Consider the following 19,592-nt stretch of genomic DNA (forward strand, 5'->3'; position numbering starts at 1 on the left):
AAAAACCAGCTCGAACCGTACCCCTTTTCTTGTTGCAAAAGGCCTGACTGAAGTCCTTGGCCCAGGTTATAAGGTCACCAAAATGGCGAGCGGGGACCTCCTGCTTGAGATCCGTGATAAACCGCAGCACAATAAATTGAACAAGCTTGTGGCATTTGGAGACATACCTGTTACCGTCTCACCTCATCGGTCTATGAACACAGCACGTGGAGTAGTATCTGATGCAGATCTCATCGACTTGTCGGAAACCGAACTGTTGGAAGGCTGGAAAGAACAAAATGTAACAAACGTGCAGAGCATCGTTATCAGAAGAGAAAATAAGGAAATTCCCACTAAACACCTCATCCTGACCTTTGCCACTTGCGATCTCCCACAAACAATAGAAACTGGATACACAAAGATAGCTGTCAGACCATACATACCAAATCCCAGAAGATGCTTCCAATGCTAAAAATCTGGCCACGGCTCGCAGAGCTGCCGTGGTAGACTCACATGTGTGAAATGTGGAGTCCAAGGTCCCTGCCTCAGACAACTGCGAAGCGACACCTCACTGTGTAAACTGTGATGGTGAACATCCAGCTTACTCGAGATCTTGTCCCAACTGGAAAAAAGAAAAAAGAAATTATCACTCTCAAAGTGCGTGAGAACATCTCCTTCAACGAAGCACGTAAAAGGTGCTTGCCATTCTATAGCACAACATATGCCGATGCGACGCGTCAGGGGGCAGGGTCGCACCGGCTTCTGCCACCTGTCCGGCCCGCGCGCAGCAAGCAGCTGGCTGTGGCAGCCGCCCCTATGGTGGGAGCAGCCAAGGCTGGCTTGCCATCACCGAACTTGGTCACACCAGTGGCCTCTGCTAGCTCTGGCAGCAGCCAGGATAGCACAGAGGCTTAGGAGGTACCGTCAACCTCCGCACTGGTAGGGACAAAGGCTTCGTCTTCCGACGCGAAGCCAAACCGACGTACACATCGCTCGCTAGAGCGAGTGTCCAACGCCTCGCAAGAGGAAATGGAGGCAACTCCTTGTCAGACGGCACACGGAGTGCCTCGAGAGAGGCGACTCTCCTAAGAATGCTCCAAAAAAGACAAGAGACCAGTTACAGCGCCTGGAAAAGGCTCTGTAAAATAGGTTGTACACTTCCCTTGAGACATACAGCACCTTTTATTTTCCTCCAACATGAACACAATAATGCAATGGAATGTTAGGGGACTACTCCACAACCTAGACGACATCCAAGAACTTATCAATAAATTTAATCCAAAGGTGCTGTGTGTTCAAGAAACACACCTAAAATCCAGAAACACTAACTTCCTACGTCAGAATATTGTTGTCCGAAAAGATCGCGAGGATTCTGCCTCATCATCTGGTGGTGTGGCCATCATACTCGACAGAAGTGTAGCCTGTCAGCAACTTCCACTGAATACGGTACTTGAGGCAGTAGCCGTCCGTGCTGTACTTCTTGGTAAACTCATAACCATTTGCTCGCTCTACATACCCCCACATTATCGTTTACACAAGCATGAATTTCAGTCATTTATAGATAAATTACCTGAATCTTACCTCGTTCTTGTCGATTTCAATGCACACAGCAGCTTGTGGGGCGACACGCGTATCGATCTGCGAGGACGCATAATCGAACAATTTCTTTTCTCCTCTTTTGCGTGTCTCCTGAATAAGAAATAACCCATCTACTACAATCTCGCAAACCACACATTTTCTTCCATTGATCTCAGTGTAGCTTCCCTGTCTATATTTCCTGAACTTAAATGGGAAGTTACAAAAAACCCTTACGGGAGTGACCACTTCCTTATACTGCTGAGATCATCACTACAGAAGGAACCTCAACCACAGGCTCCCCGGAGGTGGAAGTTCGATAGGGCAGACTGGGAGAAATTCCAAAGTCTTACAAGTAGTATCTCGTGGTCTGACATATCTTTGCTGGGAATTGACGCTGCTGTGCAGTATCTTACATCTTTCATAATTGACGCCGCTTCTGAATGTATATCTGAAATAAGTGGTCCGACCTGCAAACGCCGTATCTCATGGTGGAACGACGAATGTCGGAACGCTCGTAGGAAACCGAACAAAGCATGGGGGTTGCTACGCGACTCCCCAACTGCGGAGAATCTTATCAATTTTAAGAAAATAAAATCGCAGGGCAGAAGAACGCGCCGACAGGCGAGGAGAGAGAGCTGGGAGAAGTTCTTATCAGGCATCAACTCGTATACAGACGAGGGCATGCAGTCTGGAAGAAAGTTAATAAGATAAAAGTGCTACAAAATTATTCACTCCCGTTGGGAAACATACAAGGCGACAGTCTGGAAGACCAAGCGAACTGCCTGGGAGCACACTTTGAACATGTGGCCAGCTCATTCCACTATTCCCAAACATTTAAAAACACAAGGCTACAATAGAAAAACAGAAACTAGAAAGAAAATGTACCGGAGACGAGGCATACAAGCTTAGTTACATCGCTTAGTTGTTGCAATAAGTCTACCCCAGGCTCTGACCGCATAGTTTATCAAATGCTAAACCAGCGTCCCCATGAAACAAAGAAAAGTCTCCTCTCCCTATGCAGTGCTATATGGTCCTCCGGCGAGATTCCCTCCGCCGGAAAGAGGCCATTGTCGCTCCTATACTGAAGCAGGGCAAGGACCCAGTGTCTGTTTCGAGTTACTGGCCTATAGCACTAACAAGCTGTCTCTGCAAACTGTTCGAAAAAAATGATAAACCACCTCGAATCAAAGAAACTGCTTGACCTGTACCAATGCGGGTTTCGAGAAGGTCGATCCACCACCGACCATTTGATACGTATTGAGACGCAAATTCGTGAAGATTTTATCCATAAACAGTTTCTTTCTGTATTCCTTGATATGGAAAAAGCCTACGATACCACGTGGCGGGTTGGAGTACTTCGAGACCTCTCACACGTTGGTATACGTGCTAACATGTTAAATGTCATAGAAAGTTATTTATCTATTCGCACATTCCGTGTTCGTGTGGGAAATGCTCTATCAGATCATTTGTGCAGGAAACTGGAGTGCCACAGGGCGGGGTGGTCAGTTGCACTCTCTTTATCGTAAAAAGGAGTTCTTTGCGTCTGTATATCCCAAGAAACATGCTTTATTCTACATACGTCGATGATGTACAGATAGGTTCTACCTCGTGCAATCTTGCAGTCTGTGAGCGGCAGATTCTGCTTGGTCTGAACAAGGTGTCTAAGTGAGCAGACGAGAATGGGTTTAGCCTTAACCCACAAAAAACCACCTGCGTTATGTTCTCCAGAAAGAGAAGTCTGCACCCCGATCCTGACATTGAGTTGCAGGGTACAAGATGTGGCCGTAAAAACCGAACATAAATTTTTAGGTGTGATTCTAGATACAAAGCTTGCATTTGTGGCACAGATACGGTATGTACGAAACAAGTGTATGAAAACAACTGAATATTCTAAAAGTGTTGTCAGGCTCCGCTTGCGGTAGTGATACAAAGTGTCTTTTGAATTTGTATAAGAGCCTCATACTCACAAGATTAGATTACGGCGCCATAGTGTACCTATTCCACTACGCCATGTGCCCTAAGGATGCTGGATCCTGTACACCATCTAGGCATCCGCCTAGCCACTGGTGCCTTCAGGACAAGTCCTGTGTCAAGCCTGTATGTAGAGGCGGACGTGTGGTCGCTTGACATGCAACGGTCGTACTTAAGCCTAGCCTATTTCCTGAAAGTCAATTCAAACTCGGAACATCCGTCCTTCTCAACCGTATATATTATGACCAGCGCCACACTCTTTAATAACCATCGGACAGCAAGAGAACCCTTCTCACTACGTGTAAGGAAAATTAGTGAAGAAATGTATGTCCCACTACTTGAAAATACTTTGATGGCCCCAACAGCCAGTGCCACCGTGACAGTGGCAACTAACAGACTGTGATACTTCGTTTGCAGGGATCACAAAAGACGCCCCAGAGGCACATATCCAGATGCATTTTCTGGAAATTCAGTTCAAGTACTCGTCCTCCACTCAGTTTTACACTGACGCTTCCAAGCCACATGCAGGGGTGTCTTAAGCAGTAGTCGGCCCATCGTTCTCTGAGTCCGATGTACTGCACCCGGAAACAATCACTTCTACGGCTGAAGCCTATGCACTTTTATAGTCTGTGAAGAGTATAGGCAAATCAAAGCTCAAACGATCAATAATATTTACAGACTCCCTAAGCGTTGTAAAAGCCGTCATGACTCTACATTGACACAAAAATCCTGTACTTATTGAACTGTATTCTGCTCTGTGCAAAGCATACATGTCTCACCAGCATATTATTATATGCTGGGTGCCTGGCCATAGAGGCATCGAGGACAATGTTCTGGCTGATCAAATGGCCACATCAACTACATCGCGAGCCCTTAACCCTACCACTTCTATCCCTGCCAGAGAACTGAAGCCCTACTTGAGACAGAAACTTCGAAGCCACTGGCAGCGCTTGTAGGATGCCGAAACGAACAATAAGCTCCACTTAGTTAAGCCACAAATAGGTCCCTGGCATCCCGTTACGAAAATACGAAGAAGTAATGTCCTCCTATTCTCTCGTCTGAGAATAGGACATACATACTGGCACCCACAATTTCCTCTTAACTGGAAATGACCCGCCAACCTGTGGTAGATGTGGAGAGAAGCTTACCGTGCTGCACGTCCTTGTGGAGTGCAGGGAAGCCGAAAGAGAGAGAAAAAGGGCACTTTCCTGTAGTGTACCGGTACCGTCTCCCTCTACTATCCCGCTGTTTCTTGGTGAAGAACCTCTCTTTAACACCAAAGCTCTCCTGGATCCTCTGAGTGATGTTGTAAGGAATGTTATTTGCCCAATAGTCTCGCAGCGCATCCTCTCTCCAGAGGATGTCGCCGCGATATTAGTTTTTGCATAGCACGTGCCTCCAGGCCCTTGCACTTCAAAGGGTCTGTCAAGGCAGTAGTGTTTTTTCAAAAGTTTTATCTGTGATATATTTTCGTTTATTGTCATTATCTTGCAATTTGTTCATTCATGTTCTTAGTGCAGCTCATTAGCCATTGCCATAATTGTACTGCATCCATGAACGCTTGACTGTAAATGTGTGAGGTGTGAACTCTGAACTCTCTTCCTTCTCCTCTTTCAATCCCTTCTCCCCCTTCCCCAGTGCAGGGTAGCCTACCGGGCTCAGCCTGGTTAACCTCCCTGCCTTTCCCTTATGACTTCTCTCTCTCTCTCTTACTGCATATATACTTTACGCATTCTACAGCGATTGTTTTTAGGCCCTTTTACAGCCACGACACATCTACCTTTCGCAATTCATTGCTCCAATGTCAACTCATGAACATTGGCCTGGCACTCTTTGGCCATACCTGGCCCTTGCGCCATTAAACACCACACATCATCATCATCATCATCATCATCATCATCATCACTCCCTACTTTAAGTTGGCCCACCCCGAATTTAGTTGGCCCATACCTGGATTTCAACTTGGCAAATCCCCAAATTTTAAGCCGGCCCACCTCCTAATATAAGTATGGCCGCCCTGCATTCCAAGTTGCCCCACCAACAAACTTCAAGTTGGTCCACCTGCAAATTTCAAGTTGGTCCACACCCAAATTTAAGTTGGCCCACCCCTACCATAAGCTTCCCCACGCATTTTCTAAGGAGCCCTATGTATCTCTCTGGGTATAGTCTTTTTATTTCTTGTTTTAAATGGCTCCTTATTGATTGAAAAAGCTACCAATCATCTACATTTACACTATCATAACGATTAAATGTCTTAAGATTGCAAAATATATATTTTTGTGGAGATGCAAGGCATTACGAGTCTCACGTGTCAGGGTAGCAAGTTTGTCAAAGAAAGCGTATGCTTTAATAACTACAAGTGTGGCATAACTAATGCAAGCTGCCCACCTTTTGTGAGCAAGTGGTCAATATATTTTAATAATATTATTCTTACATGAATAGGGTTATATCCTCCTTTTTCCTTATGATTAGTGAGAAAACTGGCACGCATAAAAGTATAAGGTAGTCAGTGTCTACCAGACTTGAGTGAACGAAAGCTTGTTGCTGTATCAGTAGCCGTGTTTACGAGAATAAGACAGTGGTGCATTGCATCGCATTTCCCGCACCTCACATACATCTAAACGGTGGTAATGAGCTAGGAAGTGAATTAATGCCGCACTTACGTTTCTCTGCATGCATTGTGAACGATATCTGCGAAGTTGAGAGGGTGTTTGCTCAACTACCAGGTGCGCGAGGTATTTCTGGACATAATGATGACTCGATGAATCGCATCGATATTTCAGACGAGATTTGGTATGCTACGGACAAATATTTCTCAGTGATTCATTCGCTGCTTTTCTATAATAAAACTTCTTCAGCCCCAATTATTAGCTGAATTCGGCTTCGAATATGTCTATACAGTTGGATCAGATAGTGCGTGTTGAACTTAGGCAATACTTCCACAGCAGTAGGTTTCAGCAAGTTTTCTCTTTGTGTGGCTGTTTGTTAGACTTTCTGTCAGCGACGCCCGCCGTACATAGTGGCGGACAGGCTTAGATATCCAGAACTAGGACGCCATATTGAGGGTGACGTGGTCGCTGAAGCTTACAACCAAATTTTCTTGGATCGCAAAGGCACTGTGGGCTCAAGCCAAACCATAACTTAGGAGTGGCGTCTAATGAAATCATGCAGAGGAAGATTTATTTTTTTTAATCTACCACCCGACGCTAATTGTCAGTGGTCATAATCGGCTTTTGAGGGTTTTCAGACATCAAGACCTCCACGTGCTGGAGGAATTCAAATGTCTGAATGACATATGAAAACTGGAAGTGCTTCATTGTCTTTACCACAGACGACAATTGGCCATTAACTCCCCTGTCTGACCCAGATAACAAACCATTTCGTGACATTCAAGGGGGAGGGATCTCCAAGCCGTTGTGGTTGGCGTGCATCGTGACTAGTGGAATCTACGACTTCATCTATAGTGTAGGAGTGAAAGCAGGTACCCTGGAATAAATGTGCTAGATAGGGGACAGAGAGGTTGGTGTGGGTGACGTTAAGTGCCTAGAAAGATAGGGAGAGGTTGAAATTGTCTATTACTGTTTAAATCCTTCTCAAATGCATCATGCACCCAGTAAGTTATCTTGGAAAAAAGTTGGCTGATTCGTCTATTTGGCATTCTAATAATTTTGTAGCAAGAGCGTAATCTGAACCAGTAAAGTAGAACGACAATAGACAAGGACGATAAGTCCGGCAAGTCTACTATGGACACAGAAATGTTGACAATGCATATGATAATGCTCATCAACTAGCGCCTATAACATAAGAAATAGCATAACACATCCTGCGAAACATCCCCTTGAGTTCTACTTCTTGTACTTCATTCGATTGTTGAGAATTGCAGAGAAAAGGTAAGAAAAGCATCACTAAACCCGTCCCTGATTGTTGTTTATGCTATTTTGGTTTCCTTTAAATGAAATAATAACGCCTGACAAAGAGGATTTGTAGAGATGAGTTCTTCACTTGATAGACGAGCAGCAGCTCTCGCCACTATTAAATGTTCACGGGGGTGATTTCGCCTTTTAAATAGAATGTTTGTGCCAAATAGAGACCTTTTGTTGTGTTAATCGTTTGTAGAGTTTACCAGCACAATCCAGAACTTTGGAATGTCAGACAGCGGAACTCCCCATTTGGCTCCTGTTTGTGGGGCAGACAACAGAATGCTCGGTTTCTTCCCGATTTCGATCTTTAAAAGTAACACCCTGTTTTCACACCCAGAATAAAAAAAACATATAGGCCCAAAACAAAGGACCCTAGATACTATATGGGGCTATTTACTTCAGATAGTTCTAAGAGTACAGGATGCCACATGAGTAAAATAAAAGAAGAAATGTTTCGGAATTGCCATATCGCGGGGTTCAAAGAGCTGATGTCGAAGCTTCCGTTAGCATGCGAACTACGCAACCCGAGCCACTTAGTCAGCAGAGAAATGCTCTTCCATGGTTGTGCGTTCTTCCTGACCTCACTCTATAAATAATGCTTTTTTTACTCTTCAGAATTGTTCAAAATATCTTCAGATGGATAGCGAAATTCTTCAAGCGCTGGATTACTGAAGAGGCGGAGATTACACGAGATATCGAAACGCATATTGAACTAATTAACAAAAATTCACAAAGTAACTTTCTGATTAACCTCCAAACTGCGAATATTGGAATTTACAAATTGCAGCCGGTGAATTCGCAAGGTGTATCCACTTGAAACGAATTTTCAGGATGACACCAGCTCCGAGACATTCATTCCCAAAATATGCGACGAAATACGTACATGGTCGTTCCAGATCATTTCTTGCTTCACTGCGTAAAAAATTATTTGTGGGGTTTTACGCGCCGAAACCATGCTGTCATTACAAGGCACGCGGAAGTTGGGGGCTCCGAATTAATTTTGGTCACCAGCGGTACTCTGACGTGCACCAAACACACTTGACACAGGTGCTTTTTGCATTTCGCCCGCATCGTTACGCGGCCGCCATAGCCGGGATTTGATCCCGCGCGCTCGGGCTTAGCAGCGCAACGCCTAAGTTACTACGCCACCCCGGCGCGTAATTACGAGGAGTCGTCACGACATCTCCGTCATACTATCGTTGTCATTGTTTCCCGTCTCACGGTTGCCGAGCCGTCGTGATCGTGCCATCTTTGTCAATTTGTAGCAGTGCTTCCAAGGTAGTTAAGCTATCGTCGTCATTTCTTCGTCGTCGTACATGGTATGCGCATGACTGAGTGCCACGAGATTATGTTCCGTGATGTGTGACGATTGGATGACGAGGATAGTCCCACTTTAGAACGATTACGACAGAATGACAACGACAGAACTATCATTATGGCACGACGGCGACTGTAAGACGAAGATGCAATGACGACGACGGTATGTTAACGACGGCTCGTCGATGGCAGCCTGATGCTGAGGACATGACAACTCAGTGAAGACGGTGAAAGGACGCATCCTACATGATAAGAAATGAATTACCACAATTGCACGAAGGCGATGAAGTGACTATAACAGAATGATGGCAATAGCATGAAGACGACGGTGAGTCCATGTTTGAGCTTGCGTCCTGCGTTTACGCGCATGACCTGCTGCCAGGGGCCGCCCCGGGCTCCCTCTGTTCGCTCTACATCCAGTGCTTGTATCATGCACTACGTTCGGCACCGACTAATCGTGCAAGTCATCATGTAGCAGGCAGAATTCAGAATTTGGAATTTCAAAAGTTATTTGCATAAAAGTAAAGGCACAGATCATGTAAAAATCGTTTCAAAGACTGAGGTTCCATAGTCCGGCGATTGTAAGGGGACCCACGATGGAAAAAAAAAGGTTAAAAATACATGGGTAAGTCGCAAGAAAAATAAAAGGAACACTTACGAAGCAGTAGCTACAACAAAATACAACAAAATAAGCGCCATAAAAACACAGCAATGAATATATAAAACGAGAAAATCCGCATAGTAATACAAGTTAATAAAGGCTGGACATAATAAAAAGATTATTATGACAGAAGGAATAATTTCAGAGCTTTTTGAAATGTGTCAAGGTTATACTACTTTAGTTGAAAAGGGGCCAGACTGATATGGCTCTAAATGACAAGGTTTCCATTCCGTAACTAGTGCTAAATCGTGGTAATAATAAACTAATTCCTTCTGACGCGAAAAGCGGAGAGTTAGTGTTTTCTAATTGTAAAATAAGTTCGAAAAGTAGTTGTCCATTTATATCCTCAGATATAAAATGTTGTATTGCATAAGTAATGCAAGAGCATTAGAAAGGCGAGCACTGAAGGTAACGATACGGATTACCTGGTTCTGGATTTGTTGCACCAATAAAACGTAGGGTTTATATGTGCTCCCTCAGGTACCTATAGAGTAGTTTAAATGATGATGATGACTATTATTGGAGTTTATTGGCGCAAGGGCCAGATGTGGCCAAAGAGCGCCAAGGCTGGAGTTTAAATGAGTGTGTATGAAGGAAAAGTAGAGAGGTAACTATGCCTTAATCGAAAAATATGGCTTGCCTTTAATTAATGCACGAATACCAAAAGCAGTCTTCTTCTTGACGTCAGTCATATCCAAACCGAAATTAAGAGGTACGTCAAAACGCACTCCAAAAAACTAAACCGAGTCACAAGCAGAGCTAATATTAAGACCCAGCGCTCTAACTGCTGCAGTAAATCTCGGCTTTTCAAAGGATCTGAAAATCATGAATTTAGTTTTAGAAGGGTTATAGTTAGATAAATATTTTTGCACCAGTTAACAACTTCATTTAGTACATAGTTTAGTTTTGATTTGAACTTCGCCGATTTCACAGGCGGGACATGTACGCGTGCACGTAAAATTGGTTGGAGTGCACATGGGATTACAACACCCTGACTGGGAGGAAGCTTACCATTGTCGCTGAAAAGAAATGTGTACAGTCATCGTATTCTACCCTTAACGTAATATTTCTACAGGCGTACATCCTGACGTACCAACGGGCGTCAGGATATACACCAGGAACGTACTAGCGGCTGTAAGGTGCGGGCCTAGATCCATGACATACCTCACACTGACGTACTAGCGCTGGAGTTTCGGCGCGAAATGGAAATGGTGCATAATTATCCTTCATCGCAGGATCAAATCCCGGCCATGGCAGGCGCATTTCGATAAGGGCGAAATGCTAACATAATTGCATCTAAAATGCAGCCAGTCAAAAAAAGCTTTCTGCCAAATATACAAATCAGTCGATATTAGATAGTCATAGGCCCTTTGTTTTATATTGAAAGTAGTTTACCTTTGAAGATAAAAGCCAATATAATTAGTTTTCGCGATGAAGAACAGATCAATGTCACGTGAGCTTTCTAATTTTTTTGTAAACTGCATCAATTTTGAAATGTACAAGTAGATCAATAGTTCTCTTATTGTCTCTCGTTTTCAGGGTAAGTGGCAGAAAATGTAAGTGTTCTTACCATTTCATCATTGATATTCATGACATGACTGGTACCTTATACTTGGCACGATCAGGGCTGGGCAAAATGCTTTGCAATTGTATCATGATACGATACAAGACACTCGAGCAACAAGTATTTGAGATACAGATATGAAAACACTACCGCAATTATTGTATCCGATGCGATACTTTTTGTTTGTATCTTAAGATACTTCGATACATTCGCAAATTTGTTATTATAGATCTATATAATGTAGCAGCAAACACGTATGGACAAAAAAGCTTGCTCGGAAATTTCTTAACTCCGACCAACCTTGTTTCAATTGAATGAAATGTCTGCTAGTATCAGAAAAATGTTTGCCTTTCTTCTTCAACGTATGATATTTTCAGTCCAAAACAATTTATTGGGGTTGCTGTAGCTGCTTACCACGAAATATTTTTGCACGCTGCGCTGTCAGCGGTTTTTTGCTTGTCGCTTTTGTAATTGATGGGGGTCGGTGCTCTGCTTTCTGACCAGCTAGCGGGTCGCAATCTAATTAAAAGAACGTCAATAAGAAGCCTCTGCACGATGGCGCAAACACCGCTGCGGAGTTTTACCTTGTCTGTAAATGTATTATCGTTTACTCAATACCGACTCACCGGAGAGCTGTACAGCACGCTACATGCACGAGATCCCACAAATCGCTTATGTGTGAAAGCCACTATAGACGCAAGGCAACCACATTCTTGCATACTTCAGGATTCCTAACTCAAGAGAAACTTCGATAACGACATTACAGCGGCATCAAAATTTGCGCAAAAGACGCCGCACGCATTGGCGTACGCCGCACAGTACGGTGGCTACGAGCAAGGGTCATGACAGCGACGCAACTATAGAAACAAAAAAATCAAGAAAACAAAAGATTGGCTTCACGCAGACGTTCGCGCGCTTGTTCTTGTCGAGATGGCGCGAGCTCCACCACGTGACTCTGCTCCACCAATATGGGCGCGTAGACCTCATCACCTGCCTTCGTTGGAGGGCTCTGGTAGAAAGATAAAAGAATGTCGTTGCCTTAACTTTTTATTCAGGTGGCTAACTGACAGCAGCAGCAGCAGCAGCTTGATAATCTCGAGAATCAGAAGTCAGCCAACGTTTATGGTTTCGCACGGTGATGCTGCGAAAGCAGTATCTTGTATCTTAAGATACACGATACATTCTTTCATGTATCGGAAACACAGACACTGATACACGTCTTGCTAAACCTATCACTATACATGTACAGGGTGTCCCAGCTATCACGCAGCACGATTTAAAAAAAGAGGAACGGCGTTACGCGAAGCAAACCTAGTGCGTATTGTTTCCCGTGCAGTGGGGTAGCCGCCAGTAATGTTTTCGTTGCTGAGATTTAATTAGCTAATTGTAAATAATTATTTAACTCGAGAAGTACTGCCCTAATTATCAAAGTGTCAATGAGAAAATTCTATTCTGAAAAGTGTTTTTCTGAGCGTGAAACAAGCCCACGAATACACGCAAAGTGCCTCGAGCGACCTGTCGCGCGGCAATTCTGCGTGTATTTGCGGGCTCCTTTCACGCTCGGAAAAACACATTTATGTGGCACGTATTGAGCAATAGAAAGCTGCATCGGTAGTTTTTCATGTTGCTATACAATTTTCTCATTGAAACTTTGTAATTAGGGCAGTACTTCTCGAGTTAGATAATTAATTACAATTACCTAGTTAAATATCAGCAACGAAAAAAATTACTGGCAGCTACTTCACTGCACTGGAAACAATACGCACTAGGTTTGCTTCCCGAAAGGCCGTTCCTCTTTTTTTTAATCGTGCTGCGTGATAGCTGCAACACCCTGTATAACATGCCCAAAGAGTATCTAAGATAGTATCTAAGATAACAGTGTATTCGATACTGCCCAGCACTGGGCACGATAATCTACGAGTTGCAAAAAATAAGGCTGCTTTTTTTTCATTCGATGCGATATCATTTGTGCGTGTATGTGTGTTTGAGTGTGCGTGTGAGTGTATGTGGGTGTGTGAGCATGTGTGTGCGTGCGCTTTTTGTTCGTAGTTGTAGTTTCCATTAGGCCGCCCGCCTTTTTTGATATGATCGCCATCACGTTCGGATCGTCAAAGAGCGTACATTACATACCATAATAGCACTTGAAGGGCTCACGCTACTCACTGACGCGGACCATCCCACGCGGCTTGGCAACAGCGTATCGCGGGACCCTTGTCAGGATCTCATCATGACTCTTAATGCTCCGAAACCAAAATGGTTAAACTTCCAGGAAGCGCTGGGCAGCGATCATTACATCATCCATAACACATCGTCGGCATACAGTCCCCAATAAATGAATACAACTGGTTGAGTGGCAAGCCTTTTATAAAACGGAAAACTAATAGTTTCACCAGCCGCCCAATTATTAAGACGAATGGGCACGAACCCTTATACAACTCAGGCAGGAAGTGACGAAAACAATCGCAACTGATCCCCAAACATCAGCAGTCGATCAGCACCGGCTCCATCTCTGGGACGTAACACATCAACTGACCAGACGATGGAGCGCTAGAAGCTCAACCGCAAGCTCCGACGGCGCTTCGCGGAAGTCACGGCACAAGCAGAGGAATATGCCACCAAACTCGCAAAAGAAAATTGGTTCGCCTGGCTCTTCTCAGGTATCTAATAGACTCGGAACAATAATGTGGAGCCACCCGTCAACATCTTCAGTGGGCAATCTATTCTAATGCAGGGGAAACGGCTCAACTCTTTCGAGATCTGGAGGACAAATACATAAATAACTCCGGGAGCGCTGAGCACATTTCCGAATACAATGGAACCGCAAACCCGGGAATGGAGCGTGACTTCACGGCTGCGGAGATCAGAGCGGCAATTGACAGGATGAGTCGTGGAACGGCTCCAGGTCCAGACCAAATTAATACCACCCTTATGCCCTACTTAAGTGACGACATGCTCAAGCTCTTTACTGATCAAATTAATAAGTATTGGCAAGTAGGTATCCTTCCTCAGGAATGGAAATCGGCCGAAATTGCCGTTATTCCCAAACCCGGAAAGGCCATCAATATTGACAACCTTCGTCCCATCTCCCTCACCTCCTGTGCAGGCAAGGTCATGGAGAAGGCACTCCAAATCAGGCTTACTGAATACATTGAAGCTAACGACCTCTTCCCATGTACAATGTTTAGCTTTAAAGCGCATATATCGGCACAAGACGTTCTTTTCCAACTAAAGTACCATATAATCGATCACCCCAGCGGAGCCACGCAACAGGAGCGTGCCATTCTGGCGATTGACTTTCAGGGACCTTTTGATAATGTCGGGCTCTCGGCCATCCTGGCCAACATGGCTTTAATGGCGCAGCGTACATACGACTATGTGTGCGACTTCCTCCACAACCGTCACCTGACCATACGAGCTGGCGACGCCAAATCTGCCCCATCACAATGGGGAACTCTGGCACACCGCAAGGGGCAGTAATCTCGCCACTACTGTTTAATTTAGCACTGCTGTACCTTCCTAAGACACTGAACGAGATACCTGGAATCAAGCACGCTCTATACGCAGATGGTAATACTGCATGGACCAACACCGGCAGCATTGGACAGATGAAAGAAGCACTCCAACGGACAGCGAATATTGTAGAGCGCATCGACCGCGCTTGCGGACTTCACTGCTCCCCTACTAAATCAGAACTCCTGGTATTTAGGAAACGTGGCAACCTAATTTTGTTGAATGTCCAACTCGATCAATCCCCTGTCAAGGAAGTGGGCAATATCCGCTTCTTGGGAGCCCACAATAATAATAAGGGCAACAACAACACAGCAATTCAAAAGCTCCGCACTACCTGCACCAATATCTCCCGAATGATATCCAGAATTGCCAATCGACACCGTGGCATTAAAGAAGCGGACATACCGCGTCTCGTACAGGCCTTTGGGTTCAGTCGTGTCAATTACAGCTTCCCGTACCGGCGAATTCTCAAAAGGGGCGAACTCAAACTGGACCGCCTACTCAGCCTTATATATCGGAAAGCCATAAATCTACCACCATTGGTCATGAATGACAGGTTGCTTGGGATGGGCATCTAAAATACAGCGTCGGAGATCTTCCAAGCTCAATACATCAACCAAGTAATTCGGCTCGTACGCACCAAAGTAGGCCGCCCCACGCTAGAAGCAGTGGGCATCAAACCACCCACGCAAGTCGCCAGCAGGCGATCACTACCACCAAAATGGCAGAAGGAAGTCATCACTCGCCCGTTGCCAGGTAATATGGGCCCCGTCCACCACGATAACAGGAGAGCTGCCAGGGTCAAATCCTACAACAAATATTCGGATCAAGCAGGCGCCGCCTTTCTAGATGCCGCCGGACCCCTGCACAACCGCTTTACGGCAACCGTTGTACACAGGGGACCGGTGGTAGACTGCATCTCGGCCCCCGTAACAGACATCACAGTCATGGAAGAGGCCGATATAGCCTTAGCCATGCGTAATCCAAGAGCCACCTTTGTCCTCACGGATTCCCAGGCGGTGTATCGTAACTTCGCAAGAGGTCAAGTCTGCCACCTCGCACATTCAATACTGCAACAGGCTGTGGCCAATCGTCAAGAGGGTCAGTGGAAACAGCTGCTATGGATACCACGGCACGCGGGAGTTCGAGGCAATGAGATTGCTCATGCCTCCGTCCGAGAACTCTTACACCGGAACTCTGCCGATTCCTTCACCGCGCAACTTCTCGCTGACCAGGACGACCCTGAGCCCCTCCCATATTCTGAGATCCCGCAACACATTCGGCTGCGCAGATGCACTCTACCCCCGCCTGATCCAAATTAGATAAGGCAACACAGGTAACATGGCGACGATTACAAATATTGTCCTTTCAGAATTATTATGTCTCGTCCAAGGTAGATCATACGGCGTACAATCCGTAACGTAAGTTCTGTCCCCAGACGACCGCGTTATAATACATTGTACATCTAGTATAAGTATATAGTATCGCTGATGGGGGTGCCAACAGAATCCGAAAATATCGGCCAAACATAATCCGACGATAGTCGAGTGGGAGGCGACCCTGCCCAGCTCGGACCCAGCACAGCCACAAGCCCTGGTCAACCGAGCCCGGACGGCGGCAAAAGCCAATGGTCTTCCGGAAAGGAGGTTCGACCACAAAACTACTGTTAATTTTTTCACTACATATTGTTTGTTTCTCTCTCATTTGCTCCCATTAATAATTTTAACATAGGAACATCCGCGGTCGTAGCTTAGTAGATATGGAGCAGCGCTGCTGAACTCGAGGTCCTGGTCTCGATGGGGCGAAATGGAAAAAAAAAACGTTGGTGTATTATATTTAGGACCACGTTCAAGAAGCCTAAGTGGTGTAAAATTAATCCGGCTTCCACCTCAATGTGGCGTGTCTCATAATGACAATGTGGTTTTGGCACGTAAAAAACATCATTAAACGTTTTATAGACACAATAACCTTATTTTGAATACAACAGGTCCTGATTCTTCACGCAAGAGCCCACCCCACACTTATGCCAGATTACATCGGAGAAAGAAAAGTCGGGAAAGGATAATTTCATTTAATCACTCACCTGCTGTGACGTTTGAGTGCTGCATATAAAGGGCTCACGAACATTGTGGACCACTAGGAAGCAACAACTGAAAAAAAATGTTCTTGCACCAAAAATAAAAAAGGTATTAAGAAGGGTTATCATGAATGGTTGTGTTTTTCTATCCCGAACGCTGCAACCGTATTCAGGGCATTTATATCTTCAGCAATGCCACACACCTTTTACTGCATTTAAGTAAGGAACAGTTCAAAAGTACTGAAGGACTCGCAGCAACGCAAGTCCGTTTCCTGTAGTAAATCTGTACGATCTTTAACCTATACGATGGCTGTTTCAGGAAGTTTGACCTAAGGATGATCACAGAATACTATGGAGAAAGAATCTTAGCCGAAGAAGGTGAGCTTTCAGAGAATTTTCACCACCACACCTCTCAACGTATAGAAGTTATTTGTACGGTCATTAATTGCTAAATACGAAGACTAGCAAGGTGATCTGCAGCTAAAATATTAGAAAATGCAAGAATTTCAAAACAACTAACCATAATCACGAGGGGCGTTCGTAAAAATACCATAATAGAAAGATACTGTAATAGCGTAAATACGGTAATAGATCTATACCGTAATAGAAAGCGGGCCACTGCCCGTGCATCAACCACCACCGCATATGGACGCTGCCTAGTTTTTTCTAAACTCCCCCCCCCCTCCCCTTAGCGGTGTCCCTATATACATAAAACACACCTTTTATATTCCGCTAAAAGTAAACAGACGTGCGTTCACTTTCATGCCTCTCGGGTTCACTTGTTCCAAATTTATGGGGCATATAGTACAATGTTTACGAACGCCCCTCGTAATTGAGCATACTTACCTTAGTCTTATATTATAAAGCCACCAATAACTTCGCATATGTCATTAAATGTTGACCTGCCGCTTTAACAGTTCAAGAACGAATGAGAGCTGGCGCAAAGCAATGTATTGTGAAGCAGCATAGCGTGTAAATATCACGAAGAGCTCAAAGGTGGCACAAGTATGTAGCATGGCACTACAATTAGCAAAATATTTTAACACATTTAGATGCAAACTCTTATTAGGCTTAGAGAGAGAACAGCAAGAGCTGAGAGTACAACTCCAAAAGCACCCGCAAGGATTTCGAAAAAAATATTTAAGTGCTTCTGGAGTATTCACGAAGACAGCTGAAACTGGTTGGTAACGTTGGTAGGTTTCCCGCTGGCGGTCGCAGCACCCGTCTGATCTATAAACAGTCACTATAAATTTGGCGATGGTTACGGGCTTTACTATACTTCATCATACACCATTTAGAGGTCTCGCTGTTTTAGTTACACAAGGTCTACTCGGTTCCTGAACATTTTCTTCACGATATTTTTTTTCTCGTCTGCTTGTGAGGCTCGCTTGAGGATCATTTTCAGGTTCCAGCTCGACGAGCGCAGATGAGCGAGCGGACAACTTTCTGTGGCGATGAAGGGAAAGCTCCGGAGGTGAAAAGTCCAGAACCAAGATCACTCATGGAAAAAAAGTTCCGACAATCTCATTCGCGTTACCTTAAGCTCAGAAAAAGAAAGCATAAACATCTTGTTTTTTTTACAACCGCAGGTTAGAGATAAAATACACCACTGAGCGGGGAATGTTACTTATTTTTCCTGCCTTTCTCTTCCGCCTTTCGGAAAATGCGAAACCAGTTGCACCTACGTTAATTAAGTATCCGTTACAAGAAGCCGAAAGCGCTGTCAAGTGTGACCCGACTACTTGGTGCAGTAACAAACGCATATATACCAACAAACTCTCCCAAAATTTTTGTAAAGTTTAAAAATTAGGGCTCGTCTTACGATTTTACGAATGTTGCGTCAAGCCTTCCTAAAAATGTGTTCACGAACAGGTTTCACTCATTGGTCCCATACCGTTGAAAGTATTAGGATGCTGGAAGAGATGAAAGAGGGTACTTGCTTCAAGCAAATTCGCATTTTACACGTAAGTTCGTGAAGCAGGCGAAATTGGCAGCATGATAGTCGCTGAACAAAAAAAAAGCAACTGGGGTCTAAAACACTGCGTTGCTGGTGCAATCATATTAATTAAAGTTCGTATGGATCCCTGAACGGTCATGGGTTCAGGAAAAGCTCTTAAAGAATTATTCATACTCCCCTTTCCCCGCTGTCAGGTTATTACAAATTTCAAAATTCACAGGTTGGCAGGTACGCACGATGTGAAGAAGCTCTGCCCTCGTAGATGTTTCTTCATTGCCACGGCATGTTGTCCACGAGTATAACATAGCAATGACGCGCGTTGGTGAGCCTGTTGGTACATGACTTCGAAAGCGCATTTCTGTTTAGTGCCGTTCTTAGCGCTATTCCCTTTAAAAAATTTTAGTGGTTATTTAGCGACAATTGCGAGAGAAATGCGGCAGCATTGCGTCGCACTGCTTTGGCATCCGAGATTCTTGTTTTAACCCGCCTACACGACATCGCAAAGTGTTGTTCGGGAGCTCACTCCACACACGCCCTGTCTCTTCGAGGAGCGAAGTGTAACTCACGCTGGTTCCAAGCATACCATTGTCAGTTGCACTATATTTATGCATACTTACACACACACATACATACATACATGCATACATATCTACATACTTACACACACACATACATACATACATGCATACATACATACATACATACATACATACATACATACATACATACATACATACATACATACATACATACATACATACATACATACATACATACCGCATACACACATACACGCTGTTCTAAGTTAGTTCTCCCGTCAGCTCTCTTTTATGTCACCGGCTTCCCACATTTCACACACGTAACCTATTTCCACTTTGACACTCCTAATGCTAAAACATTATTAATATAGCAACTGACTCCGCGACCTGTGCACGCGGCGTTTGTCTGGGCAGGAGAGGACAGCAACACACCGTATTCATCGGTGCGGGTTGGTTTCCGCTGCTGGCAAGATTACGACCAACAGTGCGCTCTCTCTGGCTTCTTTCTATGCCCGCCTG

The 19,592-nt window shown here is 44.6% G+C and overlaps 1 protein-coding gene across 1 annotated transcript in view; it reads left to right on the top strand.

The window, feature by feature from the left end:
* Positions 1–19,592, top strand: part of LOC119458263 (uncharacterized) — a 77,551-nt gene that overhangs the window by 43,310 nt on the left and 14,649 nt on the right. The window contains exons 6-7 of the mRNA XM_037720093.2: positions 10,966–10,982; positions 16,897–16,955. Of these exons, the coding sequence (XP_037576021.2) occupies positions 10,966–10,982; positions 16,897–16,955 (76 nt within the window). The remainder of the gene's footprint in view (positions 1–10,965; positions 10,983–16,896; positions 16,956–19,592) is intronic.

Source organism: Dermacentor silvarum, chromosome 7, assembly GCF_013339745.2.
Source record: "Dermacentor silvarum isolate Dsil-2018 chromosome 7, BIME_Dsil_1.4, whole genome shotgun sequence".
Lineage (NCBI taxonomy): Eukaryota > Metazoa > Arthropoda > Arachnida > Ixodida > Ixodidae > Dermacentor > Dermacentor silvarum.